The 21874-nt window shown below is 40.4% G+C and overlaps 1 protein-coding gene across 12 annotated transcripts in view; it reads left to right on the top strand.

The window, feature by feature from the left end:
* The window catches only part of DLC1 (DLC1 Rho GTPase activating protein), a 566624-nt gene that overhangs the window by 522436 nt on the left and 22314 nt on the right, over positions 1–21874 (top strand). For 11 of the 12 annotated variants that reach the window (XM_086703318.1, XM_086703319.1, XM_086703316.1 and 8 more), the window contains 2 exons: positions 14068–14139; positions 20107–20188. In XM_086703318.1, coding sequence (XP_086559444.1) covers positions 14068–14139; positions 20107–20188 — 154 coding nt within the window. Of the gene's footprint in view, positions 1–14067; positions 14140–16178; positions 16653–20106; positions 20189–21874 lie in introns of those variants that run through there. The other variant, XM_086703324.1, reaches the window with a different exon arrangement.

Here is a 21874-nt window from a genome sequence, read left to right on the forward strand (position 1 = left end):
TTTTGACCAAAAGAAGAAAAATAAAAAAAGAGAGAGAGATTTTATTTTACTTCTAGCTGAGTGACACCTTACACACCAAGCTGGCCAGAAACTCAAGAACAGGGACTGACTTTGTTTCCTGACTCCACGGGATCAAAATAAGTAGCTTCCCACTTGAATCTTCCCCTAGAGTGGATGAGAAATATGGTTTCAGTGACTTAATCTGTGACTTTAACTTACCAATTTTAGATCTTATGAGAAACACCACTTACTCCTTCAGAGTGAAAAGGTCGAACAGTTAAGCAATTGACTATGGCCAATTGAAGGCAGCGTTCCAGGTTTTCATCCATTAGGCCAGCCAGAGGATTTTCCTAGAGTTGTGGAGGGAAGGTGAGAGGCCAGTTGCCCTTTAACCTAAAGCCTTGTTTTGTTTCTTATTTTGTTATTGTTCAATACTATAGTTCAAAGAACCGAGCAAAATTTAAGGGTGTTTTTCCATTAAAAAGGGATATTTGGTTGCTTTTGGAAAATATACCAGATTAATAGGAAAACATGTTACGATTAAACGAGTTATGACTGTAAAGTGAGTGAAAAAATGTATGTAGTACTTAAACTCTTAACCAGCGTGGGGCTTAGAGGGGATATGGGAGGCCCCATGAAGATGCCCTCCAGTCAGAGTCTTGGTGGGATTCCAAGAGGTGGTTCGAAATACAAAAATAAGTACTTGACTTTCCCTTGGTGTCCCTGTGGAGATTTTAAGCCATGATGCAATGTTAACATGAGAGTGGTTATTTTTATGACCGAGGCAGGTAAATATGCTATTTGAAAATATTCAGGAAAGGGCGATTTGGTCCAGAAGAATGGGGGCATCCAAAGTACAGTGGGTGAAGTGAATCGTGCATTTTTGAAGAGAGCCTTGTGCTGGACAGGATGGTCCAGTATTGTAAACACGAGTTTCTCATGCTTAACTCTCCTTCCTAGCAACAGGAAGACGGAAATGAGGCCATGCAAAAAAAAAAAAAAAAAAAGCCCCTGAAGGGCTCCAGACAATACTTGACCCACCCTAGCATTTTCCCTGTACAGCCAGAAGACTTGCAAAAGTAAAAATAACTTCAGATGTTTCCCCTTCCTCTCTGGATATTGCCAGATCACTAAAGACCGAATTCTTAGAGCTTTAGAACACCCTAGTCAAACCTGGCCCCGAAGTGTAGTGGACATCAAGGCTCACGTCATGCCAAGCCTGTTCTCAAAATTATAAAGCAGACCTGGGGAGAAAGGTGATCTTGATTTTTTGTTCGCATAGTTCAGTGATTAGAAGTCTAAGAGTTGGGATCCAGTAGAGGAGAGAATTTAATTTCTAAACATGGTGATTCCTGAGTTTCATCGAGTGCTCATTTTAACAGGATTTGTCCTTAAACTCTGGAGTTGTGGGGATACCATGCAAAGGAATGATGTGCATGGCATTTAGGACCTCAAAAGTGTAGGACCTAGCAAGTGGTTCCTTGCTGTGGTTATCAGGGGGAACTAATGCCCAGCCATAAAGCGTTAACATCCAAACACTGTGTCCTCAAAAAGCGCAGTCCCCAGTTCGTCTTGTGAAATTAAGAGGAAAATGCTTTTCTGGAGCGGTGTTCACAATTGTCCTTCTATCAGGAATTCCGAGACTTGTGGGTCATTCCTCTTTTAAGAAAGACGGTGCTGTAAGATTAAAATTTGCTTTATGGGAGTGGGTTGCTGGTAGGAGTGCAATCAGTGGTGTTTTCTTTCAACCTCAAATTAGTCAGAAATCTAATTAATGGAAAGGGGGGAAGATTCCCAGCCGAGAAGGGCTCTTCCTGTCTGTCTGCCCTTTTCCTTGTGCGATCCTGTGTTGTTGTTAAGGATTATCATGATCAATGATAAGGAGTAGGGAGTGGTCCTGCTGGGGATTCTTTAATTAGGTCTACTCTGTCTTAACTTTTTTTTCACTATACCTTCCTTGCTGTGGTGCACGGGAAGAAAGGCTTGCGTGTATATTAGTGTGTATAGTCTTATCGTCTCTCACAAGGAATAGTCACCCTTCTCTAGTGTGAATGCTCCTTTTTAATTTTTGTAAAAAACCCACAGACTTTTGACAGGATGGTAATAATATTATAGAAGCTAAAATTTCTCACGTACTTTGCCCTTATTGCACGTTTAACCTTCACCTCGGTGGCTCCAGAAAGACCCATGTGATTATTCCCCTTTTACAGATGAGGAATCCGAGGCTCGGGAGAGTTCCATTCCTTGCGGAAGGTCGCTGGCTGTACGTGGCCGAGCTAGGATTCCAACCAGGTGTGCATGGCTGTCACGTGCAATTGAGGGAGATATGTTTGGCTTGAGTTGATTCAATTTAGGAAACAGTATTTGGTGGCTGTGTAGAGCCTTGCAGTTACTTTGCAGTGTCCTAAGGGACTCTAATCTTAGGGTCCAAAGTTGACAAATTAGTGGTTTCTGTGTTCCCCCTCTGGGGCGCAGTGAATGGAGACTTGAGCCTTTGTCTTTAACATTTGGGGAAGGAATCTGGGATTCCATTTTCTAGCTTCCATGGACTATAGTGAATAATGCTCTCTTCAGGGAAAGTATTTTAAAACAATATTTCTAATGGAAAATTCTCTTCCAGATGTCAGTGAAAACATTTGAGTAGCATCTTGAAAATGACTGCCTATTAAGAGATAATGTTGTTGGAAATGTCCTTGCTAGCGTTAAAGCGGGAATTGAGGGAATTGATTTCTCTTAGGCATTCATCCTTGTTTTGTTTTGTTTTGTTTTTTTAGTTTGCTGCTGAACTGAGTTTCATAGTAGAAAGTATACTCCTTTTCCATTCATATAAACCTCTGCTTGGTGGCCTTTTCATGTCTTACCCCCCTCCTGTCCCCAGGAGGAAAATCAAAAACTAACTGAAGGCTGAGGTCAGTGAAGCTGGAGTCCTCAGATGCCTTTGACACCTCCCATCCACATTTTGTTCTCTTCCCGCCCCACCTTTGAGTGTCCCGCAGAGAGGATTGCAGGCTGCTTCCTGAAGCTTGTCAGAAAGGCGCCTTCCTTCTTGCAGAAGTCTCTAGAGGATGTCTGAGGGACAGAAGTTTTCCACACCCTGAGGTTGTAGCATTTCCCAGGCTGCAGCGCTGAGGAAGCCATGGAGGAAGGGACCTCGGAGGTGAGATGGCCTGTGGCCCATGACTGAGCTGCACTACAGCCATGCCTTGCCCTTTGTCACACACAGGTGACAGAATAGATAGAAGACGCTAAAATTCTAAAATCATCTTCACTCCCGAGTCTGGAGAAACTATAAACTCACAAGGGGACAATCTCCGTACAACTCCCATTTTCAAAGATTAGCACGAAAAACAGATCTTCCGTGATGCATGCACATTTCTAAAAGTCATTTCATGGGAAATTCCCGAACTTTGCAAAGGCAGCCTGGAAAAACATTGCCTCTTCCCTGGTGAGGGGCAGCCGAGATGCCTGGAAATTCAGTGACTAGTCCAAGGTCATATGTGCTTCAGACCTCTTCCTGCCTGCGTGTGTGAACAAAATGGGTTATAGCAACAAAATGAGGATCTTAATGTGTTTGTAGGAAAATGTATCCATATAAAACCAGAAGCCTTCCTAAACTAAAGAGATGTATCGGAACCAGCTTTGACCATTAGATTGTGTGTGTCTGGGGGACTGGTTGTCACCAGCATTTTTAATGAAAATAATTCTTTAGCTGACCTAGAAGACAGTAGTCCTAATTTTTTCTTACACTTTGTGGCACAAAACTGAGAACATCAAATCCAATAGTGTTTTCTGTTTGAGGTTAGACATAGGAATGCCTAACAGCCGCTCTATTTACCAGTTGCTTCCATGTTTTTTATTTTCGTTGGTCTTTGTGTAGGGCAACTTGATGCTTCATTATATTCTTGCTTTCTTTTTTCTTGCTGTCAGAATGGACTAAAACCTGAGTGGACAGTTTCTTTAGAATTCCTTACTGTTCCCTCTATTTCTAATTTGCTGCCATTTGCACAGTATTTCTATTTCCTGCCCTATGGCACTATAGAACTTGGGACAAAACCAAAGATTGGGGTTGGAGGTTACTTAGTAGAATAAGCTTTGCTAACATGTAATGAAAGAATTGATGTGCCTGCGAACCTTTCATCATGGAGATGGGGGGTTGGCTACTTTAGGTTTATAACTAGGTATTTTGCCTTGAATCATAAGTTACAAAGGAAGTGGATTATATAATCTTAAAACATCTGCTTCGTTTTATGAAAAAATGAGACTCAGAAAAATAAGATCCCTTAAAAGTATGTTATTTAGATTGTTTCCTTTCTTGAAATTGGCTTCTTAATCTATGCAATTATTATCTTTAAAGGGTTTAGTATTTTAAGAGCTATTTCAAATCATTTTTCTTAGCAATGCATGGTTGCAAATGCATAAGTATTTGATACAGAATACTAGAAATGTGGGTGCATGCTTGTATGTAAACCAAAGGGTTTTCAATCCCACCCCACATAGAAAGGAAATAGAAAAATGTGGTGATGCTGTATCCATTTCCTTAATAGTTTATTTTCATTTGTGCTGGGTAGTGCTAGTTTTTGATTAGCTGAAAGATATTTTCTGTTCCTGGAAATAACTGGGTCAGTTTAAGTCTGGATACCTGAGAGAGCCATGTCAACCATGGGCTCAAATTAATGCAGAGCTGTTTGCCTTTGGGAGGGATGAGCACATATTTTTTGATGTGATAAAACAGTATTTTGTAAACACTTGAACTAAATGATCCCCAAAGGGGATGTCAATTGATTTAATTTCTGCATTGCTGGAGTGTCTCTTCATGTGCATAATACCGGTATAGGCTTGCAGGGTGCGTCTCTCATGGTTTCCTTTTTTTAAGGCAAAACCTTATATTAAGTTGTCATCACATCACTGGGGGAAAAATGGGTCCTTTTTCCCCGTTTACATTATTTCTAGGAATGTTCTTTATTAGAAAGCAACAGATCTGCCACCAGACCTCAAGCAGGAGAGAGGAAGAAAGAAAGAAAGAAAGAAAGAAAAAAAGAAAGAAAGAAAGAAAGAAAGAAAGAAAGAAAGAAAGAAAGAAAGAAGGAAGGAAGGAAGGAAGGAAGGAAGGAAGGAAGGAAGGAAGGAAGGAAGGAAAAGAGGGAGGGAGGGAGGGAGGAAGGAAGGAAGGAAGGAAGGAAGGAAGGAAGGAAGGAAGGAAGGAAAAACTTAAAAAGGAAACTTTCCAAAACTTGCAGTTTTTGCTTGTACTGAAAAACAGTCTGATGATTTATTTTTTTTTTATTTTTTTTTTAACGTTTATTTATTTTTGAGACAGAGAGAGACAGAGCATGAACGGGGGAGGGTCAGAGAGAGAGGGAGACACAGAATCTGAAACAGGCTCCAGGCTCTGAGCAGTCAGCACAGAGCCCGACGCGGGGCTCGAACTCACATACCATGAGATCGTGACCTGAGCCAAAGTCGGATGCTTAACCGACTGAACCACCCAGGCGCCCCAGCAGTCTGATGATTTAAAAGTGAGAGTAATCTTTGCAGGCAGTCAACGTATGCAGAAGGTGCACTAGCCTGGGAGAGCAGGGCAGTTCTGGAACCTTCAGCAAATTACCTAAACTCTGAACCAGCTTCCTCACTGGTGAAGAGAAAAGATGAGAGAAGCTCCAAGAAGCATTTCAGCACCCAACTCACTGATTCTGTAGAAGTCAGGATGCTACTGTTGGCAAAGCATGAACATAAAAGCTCAGTAAACAGAGTAAAACTCAAGGTTTTCTATGGGTTTTCTAAGCATGTTCCTCCTATAAAGATGAATTTTTTAGTTTGAGGGCTGTAGACACACAAATAAGCAAAAATATCTAGGGTTTTGGGTTCCCTATAATATGAACACAGGCATCACGAGGCAAATCAAGGAACTGATCCGTTAGGAACCAAATTACAAATTTTAGCAATAAGCTTCAGTAAATCTGCAAAATTGGGGAATTTACAGCAGTTACTAATGATCCAGTTTTTTGAGGGAAGAAAAATGCCTCCGTGTAATTGGTGATAAATCTGAAAGCTTAACAGTAGCGATGGAACCTATTCTAAAGGTTGTCTTAGAGAGCAGGGGAAATTGGCATAAAAAAGATCTGAGAGTCAGAAGCCTGGGGAGTTTACAAAGCCTATGGCAATCCCAGGTTTTACAGATGAGGAAACTGGTCCAGACAGATTATTTTCTCAAGGCTACTTAACAAAGCAATGCATTCTTTCCTGAACCTGTTTTCCTGACCTGTTGCAGGTAATACTTTGCCATCTTGGTGTGATGGATTATTAGAAAGTTTTACATTTTCTAAAGCAAAACTGTTTTACATCTGAAGAAATAATGTTCGCTGCTCTTTGGGTAACCAGGCTAAGGAGATGCCTGTATGTGCTCTGTGGGAGAACCTGCTTTCCACTTCATGCCTCCCTTCCTTTGTCAGTGTTACGGTACATGGGACCGATTAGCATCCTTTCACAAACTCCTGTGCTTCACCACCCCTCCACCTTTACTCGGAATCTTCTCTCCCCCATCCACTCTTACATAGGAGATTATGTTAGCCTCCTTGAAGGCTGAGCATAGACCATGTGCCCAAGCAGCCCCCTCCCACCTCTGAATTCATACATGTCTTTCCTGTGCCTCATCACATTCTCCTCCGTACTACATGTTAGTTCTTAGTTTCCTCTTCCTTCCTTCCTTCTTTCTCTTTTCTTTTCTTTTCTTTTCCTCTCTCTCCCCCTTCCTTCCTTCTTTCCTTTTCCTTTCTCTCTGTCTCTTTTCCTTCCTTCCTTCCTTCCTTCCTCCCTTCCTTCCTTTGTAAGAAAAAACTATGGTGTGAGAATAATACATTTCAAACTGGTGGCTTTGGTGAGTAACATAACTACTTTTTTAAATGGAATTGAAAAATGTAAGACTGCATAACTAATTTTAAGTGTTATTTGGTGAAACTTGTTTCAGTTCTGCGTATGCTGGTACAGACACGTGTGTTTGTATACGTGAATGTGTGTGTGTGTGCACATGTATACATACATTTGTGTTCCAGGTTATAATGTAAAATGTATTTCTTATCATGGATCCTGGTCAGAAAAAATAGGAAAACCACTTCCCTAGAACAAAAGTCATATCGTGGCTGTGTAATATTTATTGAGCAACTACCTTGTGCCCCACGCTGCTGTAGGTGCTTAGGATGTATCAGAGAGCAAAGTAGACAAAGAAACTCACCCTTTTGGAGCTTACAGAGGGGAAAGTACACATAATACATATTTTGGAAGGAGACAAAATAAAGCAGGAAAAGGGGTATGGGGTGGGTGGGAAGAGGCCAGTATAGCTGGATCAGTTAGCTCGAGGGAGATTGGGTGACAGATGGGGTATATGAAGAAGTTAGGGCATGTGGGCTGTAGGTAGTTTCACCTGCGAAATGAGTACTCACTGGTGTTCTGTAGCAGGTCACTTGGGCCTTAACAAACCCAAAGACCTTAGAATAGCCCTTAGGAAACCAGTTCTTTCCCTAGTAGAGGATCATCGGACACTATGTACTCAACTGTGAATTACCTTTCCATTTGGCTTCCTGCTTCTGGGCAGGAACCTCTGTCTGGTTGTCCCTGAGCACAGCTGGAGCATACTTCGGAGATGTTCAGTAAATAATTACTGAGTGAAGGGGGGAAATGAAGGATGATTGGCTTCACTTACATGTATGACTATACCAGAATATTCCTGAAGGTAGGTTTGGGTCCGCCCCTGTTAGGCCAAACAGACTTAGAAACTGAATTAGTATCGACTGGCCTTCCAGAAGCTTCCTAACTGGTTTCTTTCAGAATATGCACAACAGATGTTTAGAATGCTTTTAGGCACCTGAGGGTAGGAATGTAGTTGCTAGTCAAAATCTTGGCTGTGATTAGATAACATTAAAGTGTAATAAATATTACTGTATACATTCTGCAATCTGACTTAGGCCATCTAGAAATTCATTTTACGGAGGTAAATCCTGATAACCAGTCTTTGGCAGTTGTGTAGGTTTAACATTTATTTTTATTATTAATTGCAAAGAGAAGGGGTTTTGCATTATAGTTCTCAGTCTGTTTCTGAAGGGAAGAAAATATTAATGGATTCTTTTTTTTTTTTTTTTCCTTCAAACAAATCTATTTGTACTTCCAATATGGAAGAAGTACTCTTTCAGGACATAAATGAATTAAGAAGCTTTGGGTAGGTGCACCTCACCCAGCGTGGGAAAGGTAGGAGAGACAGGTTGACAGGGTGGAGAAGGGAGAATTTAGGAGTAAGGGGGAGAACAGATTAAGAGCTTGCAGTGTGAGAGAGCATGATGCATCCTGGGAACCTCAAGGAATTCAGTAAGATGAGCAAAGCTTGCATTTGGAGGCCTTCCAGGAGACAAATGCATAAGGCAGAGGCCAAATTAAGAAGGTTGTGGGTCTGCCGAGGAGTGTGGACTGTATCTGAAAGGTGGTGGAGAGTCAGTGAAGAATTATAAGCAGGAGAGTAACATCATGAATTCTGTATTTCATGAAAGCGAATCCAGGGGCTCGGGGACTCTTGGACTAGGATAGATTTGTTGTGGGCAGGGAGGGGCAAAGCTTATCACAGAATTCAGTTGGGAGATCTTAGGATAATCCAGGGAGAAAGAGTCCAGGCACCGGAATACAGAGAAATGTTGTGTGGCTCAGTGGTTCTCAATCCAGGCCAGCCTTAAATTTACCTAAAGAGCTTTTTTTAAAAGATCCTCCCTAGACTGAGAAAATCCAAATACCTGGGAGTAGGTGATGGTTCATGGTTTTAGAAAGTTCCTTAAGCTGATGCCTACTGCATCCAGGGCTGACAGCCAATGAGATCAAATTTTTGAGGCCATGGTTTGCTTCTCCAGTGGGCTGCCCCATGAAGCCTGTGCAACAGTCCTGTAAAATTGGCCAGCTCAATGGTAGCTGGAAAATGGGTAAAAAGAATCTTCTTCCATTGGAAGAATCTATGTGACCAGGGTGGGGGAATGAATTTTGTTTTGGATCAGAAAATACCACCTGCCTTCACACAGCTAATATGTTTCTCTGTGGCTGTAAAAGCATCAACATTTCCATTGATCTTTGCCCACAGGTCTGTCATATTTGGGGGAATCCAAGGAATCTGGAAAGTGCTTGAATTTTCTTGCATTCTTCCAATTCCTTAGACTTTTATTTAAGAGATACATTCCATGTAGTTGTGGCATTTGCCTTGAGTCCTGATTTTGGTAGCCTGTTGTCAAAGAAGGCAGGGAGCCTGACAGTTCCTACTGTGAAGGTAGGGCACACAGAAGATGGAAGTAATCACATCTCAACCCAATTACTGTTGCTCAACTGGTTAAGATCAGTGAGTTCAACAGAATGATGACGGGGTTGGGAATTTCTGTTTAACTCACTGTTGAGGGTAAGGGGAAGACAGGGTCATCCCTTCATGCCGGGAAATGTGCAAATATGGACTAATGGTTCCCAGCCTTACACAAAAGGGTCTCCTGGACCTCATTCATCTTATACAACTAACCACTAAAGCTGTTTCCAATAAATATTTCCTGTTTCCTCAACACATTTGTCTGTTGTTTGCTCAGAGAAAACCCGGCGTTAAAGCAGCATTGTATTTCCATTGTGCTTTTGGTTTCTGATGGCATTTTTGCCCAGTAGAGAATGTTTTTAAAAAATCATCTTCAGGGGCGCCTGGGTGGCTCAGTCGGTTAAGCGTCCGACTTCAGCTCAGGTCATGATCTCAAGGTTCATGAGTTCAAGCCCCGCGTCAGGCTCTGTGGTGACAGCTCAGAGCCTGGAGCCTGTTTCAGATTCTGTGTCTCCCTCTCTCTCTGACCCTCCCCCATTCATGCTCCGTCTCTCTCTGTCTCAAAAATAAATAAACGTTAAAAAAAATTTTTTTTTAAGTCATCTTCAGGGTGCCTGGGTGGTTCAGTTGGTTAAGCATCCAACTCTTGATTTTGGCTCAAGTCATGACCTCACAGTTCATGGGATCGAGCCCCGCAGCAGGTTCCACTCTGAGCATGGAGCCTACTTGGGATTCTCTCTCTCCCTCTCTCTATGCCCCTGTTCCCCGCCCCCCCCCCCCGTCTCTCTCTCTCTCTGTCTCAAAATAAATAAAAAACATTAAAAAAAATCATCCTCATAGTTGCATATATTGAAGGAAAAGTCATACCTTTAGAGCCAGTTAGAGACCTCTAAAAATGGGCATGAGAATTTAGTGACTGAAGTAATGCAATGTATACATGGTTTTAAGATTTTATTTATTTTTCTTTAATTTCTTTAACATTTAGTTATTTTTGAGAGACAGAGAGAGGCAGAGCATGAGCAGGGGAGGGGGAGAGAGAGAGATACAGAATCTGAAGCAGGCTCCAGGCTCTGAGCTGTTTGTTAGCACAGAGCCCGACGCGGGGCTTGAACTCATGAACGGCAACACCATGACCTGAACTGAAGTCGGATGCTCAACTGACTGAGCCACCCAGGCGCCCCAATGGTTCTAATATTTTAAATGTTGCTCAGTGTTACATATATATTTTTAAGGGAAGAACCTGCCTTGCTCATTTCTGTGAGTCCTAGTTCTGTCTCCACTGTGGCATTTGAATGTAAAGAAAACTCATTTTAAGAACTTATTTCTCTGCTTGTTTCCTCGTCTGTATAGAGATTTTAGTAATCCATGTTTTAGGATCAATGTGAAAAGTAAATGAATTAATATGCCTTTTAATGCTTAGACAGGGTCGTGCACATATGAAGCACTCAATAAAAGTAAGCCATTGAGGGGCGCCTGGGTGGCTCAGTTCGTTGAGCAACCAACTTCAGCTCAGGTCATGATCTCACAGTTCGTGAGTTCGAGTCCCACATCGGACTCTGTGCTGACAGCTCAGAGCCTGGAGCCTGCTTCACATTCTGTGTCTCCCTCTCTTTCTGCCCCTCCCCTGCTCATGCTCTGTCTCTGTCTCTCTCTTTAAAAAAAAAAATTAAAAAATAAAAAAGTTAGCCATTGACAGAATTGTCAGGAGGGAGGCATCTGGGAGGCAGCATTTGGGATAGACCTTGAAGGATGCGTGAAATTTGACACTGAGAACGAGGAAGATCATTTCATGCCGGGAAGTCACAGTGGTGTATGGGGAGATGAGCACTGAGTTTGCTTTCGCTGGGAGATAGAGTGAATAGAGAGAGCTGAAAAATCAAGCTGCATGCCTCCCGGAGAACTGGGGAAACCATGCAGAGGTGTTCAGACTTGATTTTCCAAGCAGCGGAGTTCTAGTGAAGTTAGAGAGAGACAAGATCAACACTATAGATTGGGAAGTGTGATGAGCCAGGATTCTCTCCTCTGAGAGAGGACAGAATTGGAGACGTGGCGCTTTAGTTGGGAGACAAGAGGGAAAGTTATGGACTGGATCAGGGGCGAAACCAGAAAGGGTGTTCTCTACTCGATTTGGATGTAGATATGTATTCACTTCACGTTAAATAAAATGAAAATACTGATTTTTTTTTTCCCAAATCAGCACTTACATCAGACTGTTACTATTTTCTCTCAATAATTGGAAAGGGGTGGGAGTGAAGTCCGTAACTATTTCATTTCTTAAAAAACCAGTGACAACTTTTTACAGTTTTTACAGTGTTCTAATTCTGATGCCTAGAGGAGCAGTGAGTTTTCAGTTGTTCTTCACCCAAGGGTTCACGAGTGGACATTCTTAAGTGGAAGCTAGATATGATACAGACTTTTCCTATTTCCCATGGTTTCACACCTGAAAGAAAGACACATTTTCGTCTAGTTTAGGGTAAGGAAGGAAGGTAAAGTACCTGGATCTCTGCAGTTCTTGAAAATACTGCTTTTTAGCCATTGTAAGCCTTTAACTAGATTATTTGCTGAAGAAGCAGAGCTTTGCCTGTTCACACCATTCCTTTCTAACCAAGTGGCCCTGAGAAGTGTGGCTATTTGGACACAGCTTTTTAGATGAATCTGTGGTCACGTGGGGGCTTTTCATTTCCTTGGTGGTAGGGAGTGAGTTAAGAGAATGACAAGATAGCAATAAGTATTTTAGGTTTCTGAAATCACTGGGGGCCTTAAATGAGCGATATGTTTGAGAACATCTGGTAATTTGTAAAGTATTATATAAATAAATATGAAGTCTTTTTAGAAAAATGCCTTGTATCTTACATGCCTCTTGGCAGGAAGCCATTGTAATAAGAAAATCAGAAACATGCTCTAAATAGGTAGCAATATTGGCCGGTGAAGTGTGTCTAATTCAGGCTTTTGTGCGTGTGCTGACCCAGTGTCATGTCTCAATGTAAGTCAGAAAAGAATGGATGTTGAGAATTTCTGGTTACTCACCACTTGTTGAGTAAAATATTAAGAGAGCAAGCACATTTACTTTTTAACAATCTGTTGTTCAGAGTCTAACAATCTGTTCAGTGGAAATACCTCTAAATAGTTAGGAAAAGCGAGTTATTTTTTTTTTATTTTTTTTAAACAAACACTTAGCTTTTTTTCTTTCCTTGTCTTCTTTGAACAGGGGTCACAGAGATAGAGGAAAAAAAGTTTCCTTCTTCTTTTAAATAAAACGTCGAGCTTTTATGTTTTTCCAGCAATACAGTTGTCTAGAAAGTGTTTATTTTATGATTTTATGTAAAGCTTCTTTAATCCCTTTCTGAGACAAGGTGTGGATATGAATACATGAAAAAAATGTTAACTACAGGTAATTCAAACTGGACAATTCTATATGTTCTTCTATTCTGAGCAAACATTGAGGTTCTTATATATGTATGTCACTTTTCCCTCCTGTCCTGAATTCACTCCTGAATCTCATGTTTAATAATGCTGCTTTCATCACTACGCTGAAGAGATTCATGAAAGTAAACTTGGCCATGTCATTTTTTTCCACTCAAGTGCCTTAATTGATTTAGTTTAGGTATTTATTGACTAACTCATCAGGAGATAGCAGGTTGTTTTTTGCTTTGGCGTGCTCTGTAAGGACATCCCTACTTGCTTTAAAGAATTTGAGTGTTCTAAATTGCCTTTCTTTAAAGGCCAAGGAATTCGTGAAATGATAGGAGAAAAACTGCTGTGAAACCGTAAAGTTACTAGACAAAAGTAAGATATGTATGCTTCTCCTACTATGGATTATCCGCCTCCCTCTGGCTCAGAGGAGAGATGCTTAATGAAGATTTGAATCTGGAATAAATTAATCAATGTTGAGGCATTTATAAATGAGTGAATCGCCTTACATAACTGAGTACTCTCATGGCCTGTGGAAGGCGGGAAGAAGAGTTGAAAGAATATTCTTTGTGCAAGCAGAGAAACTAATGAGTGTGCCCCAGACCTGCTCTGTGAGTCAGTTTTAACTGGATTGTAAGTACGTGCTTGAGTGAGTTTGAACACAGTGTGTCAGGTGCTCATGGGCTTTCTGTTTATCAATACTATCTACAAGATGTTAACCACAGGGAAGCAGAGCTTTATTAGGCATTTTGGCCTGCCAAGATTGTGGGATTTATGGACTTAATGCCCTCTGGGTCACCTGACAGCCTGGGTCTCTACTGCTGGATGCACCTAAAGGCACATTGCCTCAGCACCTGGACCTTCTCTGCACATCCCATTGTGGGGCAGAAGGTCTGTTCCATTGGGCAGGTTAGTTCTCTTCCAGGGTGTCACGTGTATTTGGTGGCTTTTTGTTGATGTGAAGAGTAAACCAGGTTAGACCATCTGGGCTTAAAATTATTTAATCCCTCTTAAAACTGCTCATTGTGCCCTGTTTTCCTACTGATTTGTAACCAGAACACAGGAGCAGCACAGAATAGTAACCTACTGTTAAGACCCCATTTTTATTTTTTAAGGAAAGTCAGGTTGTTATGTGCATTTTCTAAAGTCTGAAGAGATGCACAATAATTTAAATCATTTGAATTACGTGGCTTTTATGTATGTGTATATGTTTGTTTTGTTTATCCGTTGTCAATAGGCCTATTTTGCTTCTATAACAAAATCAGAGTTTGTTAAGGAAGAAAGCATGCTGAGGTCCACATGACTCACACTGCTGTCTTTCTTCTGTTCTATTACAGAAATTGAAGCCAAGGAAGCTTGTGATTGGCTACGGGCAACAGGTTTCCCCCAGTACGCACAGCTTTATGAAGGTGAGCGGGCAATGCCACTTTTTTTTAATTGGCGCAATCATATCCTTGGTTCATGATATTATTGATCTATGATTTAGTTTCAGACATTTTAGTGTTCATTAAAGTAGTTCATTAAGAAAACAGTGTAGCAAGTCATAAGACCCTCATCACTCAAAACAAAAGCTAGGACCATGATGATAATGCAACTAACATCTCCCCTTAGGTCCCTCTACTCCCCTTACCCAAAATAACGGTCATCCTGAAACTTCTATTTGTCATTTTCCTTTTGCACTTTCCTAATACATTTTTATAAAGTTGCTTTTACCCTTATAAAAAGGATATTATGCTCTATGTAATCTTGTAGGATTTAATTTTTTTCACTTACTAGTATATTGTTAAGATTCTTCTATACTGTGGGTCCCTCTAGGTCACTTGCTTTGACTGCTGTGTAAATAGCCCGTTGTGTGGGTAGACTGCAGTTTATTCACATTCACTCTCCAATTGGTGGGCATTTCAGCCTTTTCTGTTTTACTTTTATAAACTGTAGTCTTAGGAACATTCTTGTACATTGTAGTACTCTTGTGGTACATCTGCAGTAATCTGTCTTATCTGTAATATGCAGAAGCAGAATTATTAGGTGATGGAGAATACGTATGTTCGGTTTTACAGTGCAGATTTTTCAAATGTGCTTATACTGATTTTCACCCCTACCAGTAATTCTATAAAGATTCTGTCTGTTCACATGCTCTCAACACTTGATCTTGTCAGACTTTAATTTTTGCCAATCACGTGGATGTATTTTGACTTCAGTTTCCCTGAGCGTGAATGGTAATGTTCGTTTCTTCATGTCATCTGGCCATATGCATTTGCTCTTCTGTGAAATGTCTGTTCCCCATTTTTCTCGTGAGTTGATAGCACTTTTCATAATGATTTGTAAGAGCTCTTCATTCATTCTAGCAAGCTTCATTGGTCATGTGTTGCAGATATATTCCCCCAGGTTGTAATTAGGCTTTTCACTGTTGTTTAAGACTGTCATTTGGTGAATATTATTTTTTCTGTGGCGTTCACATTTTTAATTAAGAAAAATGGACCTTTAAAAAAAAAGAAGATGATGATCTAGGCTGGATTTTTACTCTTTCATTTTGTCACCAGTGCCCTTAGCGGTTACTGGGATGCTGCAGCCCAGGATGAAGGGCTCCTCAGGTGTGGCTCATCCTGAGCTTCCGGTGCCAGGTGTGGGTGGAGCGTACGTGCAGGTGGCGAAAGGAATAGGCTGTTCATTTACATGGGATTCTTATCATACTGTACATGTTATCATTTAAAAAGAATTACAGGGGCACCTGGGTGGCTCAGTCGGTTGAGCGTGTGACTTCGGCTCAGGTCATGATCTCGCGGCCTGTGAGTTCGGGCCCCGCGTCGGGCTCTGCGCTGACAGCTCGGAGCCTGGAGCCTGCTTCGGATTCTGTGTCTCTCTCTCTCTCTCTGCCCCTCCCCCACTCATGCTCTCTCTGTCTCTCTCTCTGTCTCTCTCTCTCTCTCTCTCTGTCAACAAATAAACATTAAAAAATTTTTTTAAATAATAATAAAAGTAAAAAGAATTACAGGCGCGCCTGGGTGGCTCAGTGGGTTAAGCGTCAGACTCTTGATTTCGGCTCAGGTCGTGATCTCACAGTCGTGAGACTGAGCCCCACATCGGGCTTCATGGTGAGCGTGGAGCCTGCTTAAGATTCTCCCTCTCCCTCTGCCCCTCCCCCACTGGTGCATGTGCACACACTCTCTCACTCTCTCTCAAAAAAATAATAGGGGGGTGCCTGGGTAGCTCAGTCAGTTAAGCGTCCCACTTTGGCTCAGGTCATGATCTCCCGGTTCGTGAGTTCGAGCCCCGCATCAGGCTCCATGTTGACAGTGCAGAGCCAGGAGCCTGCTTCAGATTCTGTATTTCCCTCTCTCTCTCTCTGCCCCTCTCCCGCTCATACTCTGTCTCTCTCTCAAAAATAAACATTTAAAATAAATAAATAAATAAATAAATAAATAAATGATAAAAAATTACAGTTGTGAACCAGTGAACCCCATCTATATGGGTAATTTGCAAGCAAATGTTGGGTGAATAGTGAAGTGATTCCTAAATTGAGAATAAATTAAATGACCAACAGGACTTTTTCCACCTGAAGCATCTTTGTTTCCTCAACTCTGCTGAGATGATGACACTAAATATTTCTCATTCATTCATCCATCATCCATTTAGCTAATCAACAAACCACTATTAATTCTACACCAACAGGGATGCCCAGCACTGTGGTAAATGCTACATATTCTATAAAAATAAAAGCGTCATTCAGACGTCAAAGAGGACTTTTAAGGGATTGCCAGAATCTCAAAAAGCAAACGTAATTTTGGTTGATTTACATTTAGAAAATACGTCTTTTTCATCACCTAAGAAGGAAGGAGATGCCATCATGTGACAAAATTTCTAAAAGAGTCAATTGAAATGAAATATCTTCACCAAGGATGTCTGGCTCTTCTCACAAGAAATAGTGAGTGTAAAACATGTCTTTTCCTCTAGGGTAATAGGAATCAGACTTCTTACTGGAAACTGGCATTGGGCTCTCAGGCGGAGCTAATGGTCACTGGCAACCTTCTTTAACACATGAGCAAAGCCCATGAGCCCATGCTAAGAGTAGGTATAGTTTGTAAGCTCAGAAGTGCTAGACATGATCAGCAGGTTGCCTTGAAGAGGGATATGGAGTGGGTGGGTGAGAACTCCCCAGAAGGAAATCAGGCAGAGACCATAGAGATCATCTTTATTTCCCTAGCTCACTCAGCTAAAATAATTCATTACCTGATTTACACTACCTGCTCTTGTTCATTGTGGCCCAGACTCAATGTGTGGTATTTTCCCATGAAGCTGAATTCAGAATTATTTTATTGCTAGACTGTGTAAAATATCTTATTATTCCTCCATTGTAGAGATCTCGCATTCTTTCTCCTTTTTTCTTGTTTCTTTCTTTTTTGAAAGGTACTTGGTTAACGTGCATGCTTATTATGGTGGAGTTGCCTATCTGTCCCTTAGAGAGAATTTCTGACCTATTAAGATTTAGAGTATCTCTGTCTTTCGTAAGTGCTTGGAGGTAGGGAGGGCTGGGGAGGGACCTCCCTTGTATCGCATTCAATTCACAGCTCCACTGGAGACAGGGAAAGATAATTGCATTAGCAGTGGCAGTAAGGTGGCTGTCCTTTTGTTCTTCTGTTTAGAAATTAAATTTCCTCCAATTATGTTCATTTTTGGTGTTGATTTGCTGCCAAGCAGCACTTTGTGAAGTGTGTGTTTGCTAAGACTCGGTCCCAGTCTCTGTCTTCCTTCTTAACGCATCCTAAAATTCAGACTGCATTTTCATGGAATATGTTTGGGATCTCTTCACATTTAGAAGTCTTTTGAAGCCTTAGCCTGCTTTTGAGATAGACTGTGTATTGTTCTGGGCTATAATTCCTGCACTACATCCTGCCACTCTGTGCAGCAACCCACACATTCCTTGTCTTCCTGTTTTGCTTTATTTTGGTCTTCAGCGATTTATACTTCCTGCCCTTAAAGCCAAGCTGGCCGATTAAATCCTAACATGAAGAACTAAGAGCTTCTTCTGTACATTGGTAAATCATATCTTTTAAAAAACAGTCCTTTCAGAAGAGTCTAGGCAAATAAGAGAAAATCATTTATTTAATTATTTCACTTGTCTTACGTCTAGTCCCTATGTTCTCGAGAATTTTTTTTTTTTAACAGAATCTTCAAGTTAATTTGCATCGGAAAAGAGTCTAAAATACAGTTCTGGGTACAATAAGTTAGAATTGCTAAAATAACACAGTCGTGATCTCCTATACACTTAACAGACATGGGAGCTTTTAATTTACATTTATAGATCTGGTGTTCCGCTGTGAAAGTATTAAAATATATTCTTTAATGTCAGCTCTGTCATTTAATACTTGACGCTCTGGGTGTCTGTTCAAAGTGATATAAAACGTCACAACCTCCAAATAGCTTCATAGTCTACTGTGCTTGTATTTACAATAGTTTACATTCACTATGAGCCTATAGTGTTGGTCTATAAGTTAATGAAGATATAAATTCCTGCAATACTCAATTTCATATATTTCTTCGTAAATCTTGGGCTGTTTCATTGGTCTGCCTGCATTATTCAGGGAATAGTATCAATAATCTAACTCTCACTTTCAGAAAAACGAAGAATAGACTCTATCACTCATTATGTTAGTTTCCAACGTTAAAAAAAAAAGATACTCTTTATCATTATCTCTAGCAAACAGATTGTTAAGAATATGGAGCTCCATTCTATAAAACCAGCGACTGGAAGTTGGAAACCATAAAAATGTAACAGTCAGCTGAAGAACTAGGACATTCATTACCAATCACCTGTATCCCCAGAACTCCTGAGAGCAGGTCTATCCCAGTATTGCAGCATTAGCCATTTTAGAGGCCATGGCGTTGGTTTTTGTTTTTTGTGGTTTCTCTCTCTCTCTCTCTCTCTCTCTCTCTCTCTCTCTCTCTCTCGGTTATGGTAATCATGGTTTCCTGCCTTTCTGACTTATTTCACCTATTCCTGGCCCACAGAGGTGCACAGAAGAACTCATACTTAGCATATCATATAAGCATTCTCCGGGGAAGACTGAATATACCTAATAGCTGCAACTCCAAAGAGGGTAACTCATTGTTATGCAGTGGCAATTCCAGAACTGTTGTAAATTTCCACAGTGATGCTCCCAGTCATCCTCCCCTCTCCTTGAATGTATTTATCAACAAGGGATAAAAAAGGCAATTCTTCTACTGAGTTGACTTTTTCCCCCCTTTTGCCTTTTCAGTTCTGCTGTAACTCCCAGTAGTCTGAGTACTGAACTCTCCTACAGATTAAGGGATTTGGAATTCTATTGTTCTACACAGCTTGTAGCTGGCCTTTTGTTTTAGGGGGAGTTATATAAACTCCTGAAAAGCCATATGGAAGTGCTAATATTTGTTTAAAAATAGCATATCCTGAATTCTCTTTAGCTTTTGATGTCATGCAAATGGTTAGATTCCATTTACTACCACTTGCCATTGTTCTCTAGACCTTTCCTTGGCCCAGTTTTCCATGACCTCTTCCCCTGATCAAATGTGAGCACACACACATGGAAAAAAAAAAAATACAACCACATTAAAAAGGAGTATCCTTCTGGTATTGATTCTGGCTTACATAATAATTTATAGCAGGGGTCTGTTGCCTGCTGATTTGTTTAAAGGTGGAACAGTGTTTTGAACCACTTATCTTTTGACAAGAACGGATCTTTGAGTCCACAGACCACTTTACATCTAAGCTCCTTTAGGACGCCGATGGAATTGTCTTAAGTTGCTTTCTTCTCCCATAGCACTTGATAGGAAATGAGGTGTCCTGCACACAGTAGGTGTTCAACAAATTACTTTTTTTTCCTCTGCTAAACTGGGCTAGATTGGCAAGAATTCAGGTGTTCACCAAGTGTCCATCGATGGATGAATGGATAAAGAAGATGATGGAGTATTAATTCGGCAATCAAAAAGAATGCAATCTTGCCATTTGCAACTACATGGTTGGAACTAGAGGGTATTATGCTAAGCAAAATTAGTCAGAGAGAGACAAATATATGACTTCACTCATATGAGGACTTTAAGATACAGAACAGATAAACACAAGGGAAGGGAAGCAAAAATGATATGAAAACAGGGAGGGAGACAAAACATAAGCGACTCTTAAATATAGAGAACAAACAGGGTGTCTGGAGGGGGTGTGGGAGGGGGATGGGCTAAATGGGTAAGGGGCATTAAGGAATCTATTCCTGAAATCATTGTTGCACTATATGCTAACTGACTTGGATGTAAATTTAAAAAATTAAATTAATAAAAAAAAAAATTACAAACAAACAAAAGAGAATTTAGGTGCCCAATAAACATATGTGTTTTTATTTTTCTTATAGATCTTCTGTTCCCCATTGATATTTCCTTGGTCAAGAGAGAGCATGATTTTTTGGACAGAGATGCCATTGAGGCTTTATGCAGGTAAATGGAAAATGGAAATGTTTTGAGTGTTTTTCTTTCTTTCTTTTTTTTTTTTTTTTTGTCTGTTTTAAGAATGCAGTATTATCAACATGGTTTTTGCTCACCTTTGTTGTACTAATCATGTCAGGTGTTTGATTAGTGAATGATTATATTAATTTACTTCACTATAAATCATAGGCCTTTCAATTAAAATAAGTAAAATCTTACTGTTTAATATTGCCATGAAATGATACTATCCTAGGAGGTACTCAAAGAGACCATTCTGTATTCAATACCATATGATTGCTGAAACATATAACATTCAGATGGTTTGGAAACTTGGAACAGTGTTTTTTAAAAGCCAATGTAATTGACTGTAAGGCCCCAGCCAGATACTCTAACAGAATCAAAGCTGTAGTTAAACTGAATGGAAATAACACATTCAGAGGAATAAAGGAGGGGGTGGGTTACAGCATTGCTAGAGTTAAGAGAACCATTGTTTGAATTCCAGAGAAGCTTCTCTGAACTGTCTTCAGCTTCCCCAGGTACCAAATAGTAACAATAGGATTAAATAAGGTTGTAAAATAACTTGGCACAGCCTTTAACCTACAGTGGACAGGCAGTAAATGAGCACTGATGTGACATGAGAATAAACCTGTCAGAAATCCTTGCTCGTTGTGCTGGTAGATCTTTAGGCTGACGGGCAGCTGGTAGGTTTTAGAAAAGTGGAAGTAATAAAACATGTAACAGACAATGATGGGGCACTGATAATCCTTTCAAACTCCTGATTTTCTATTCGTTTTTAAGTTAATTCAGCCTTCGCAATTTTCTTCAAAACCTACAAGCTATAAAAGCTGCATTCTGGGGGGAAATTATACATAGAAAAAATTCACGTATTCATTTTACGTTTAAAATTGAAATAACTTTTCTATTACTCAGTATTTATTTTAACTTGTAAAACCATCTTTAAGGTAGAATGACACTCAGTATTTAATTTCCCCTTTGCAGGCAAAGAAAGCAGTACCTCAGTGAAAGTACTGTGTTTTGCCTTTCTTATGTAATGTGGTCTTTCCTTTTTTTTTTTTTAAGTTTATTTATTTATTTATTTTGAGAGAGAGAGAGCAGGAGAGGGGCAGAAAGAGAGAATCCCAAAGCAGGCTCCACACTGTCAGTGCAGAGGCAGACAAGAGGCTCGATCTCACAAACCATGAGATCATGACCTGAGCTGAAGTCAAGAGGTGGACACTCAACCGACTGAACCACCCAGGCGCCCCTGTAATGCAGTGTTTTCTGAAACCCCTAACTCAAACAGTGGTTTTAAGGAAAGATGGGCAGGATGTTTAGAATGGTGTATGAAATAGACTAGTACTCGTGGTTTAAGAAAGAGAAATGGTATATTAACCACAGAAACACTGTCGCTTTTCAAATCCAATTAAACGGCTGCTTAGAAATGTCCAGGGTATGCACACATTTTCTGAAAGCGGCCGAATCCCAAGTCCTGCACTGTAGTATGTAATACCATAGCTATGTCATTGGCAATGAAAAAATGTCACTAATGCCGTCTGGGAGGGAAGAAGTCAACATCTGGAATATAAACTACTCCAGACATTTTTAAAATGTTTTAATGCTTAGCTATGGGGTAGAATTAATTTATTTTTCAATTCATCATTGGTGATAACGCATATAAATGAGGTCACTCCTAAGATG

Source organism: Puma concolor, chromosome B1 (assembly GCF_028749965.1).
Source record: "Puma concolor isolate L17-30 chromosome B1, mPumCon1.1.hap2, whole genome shotgun sequence".
NCBI classification, from domain to species: Eukaryota; Metazoa; Chordata; class Mammalia; order Carnivora; family Felidae; genus Puma; species Puma concolor.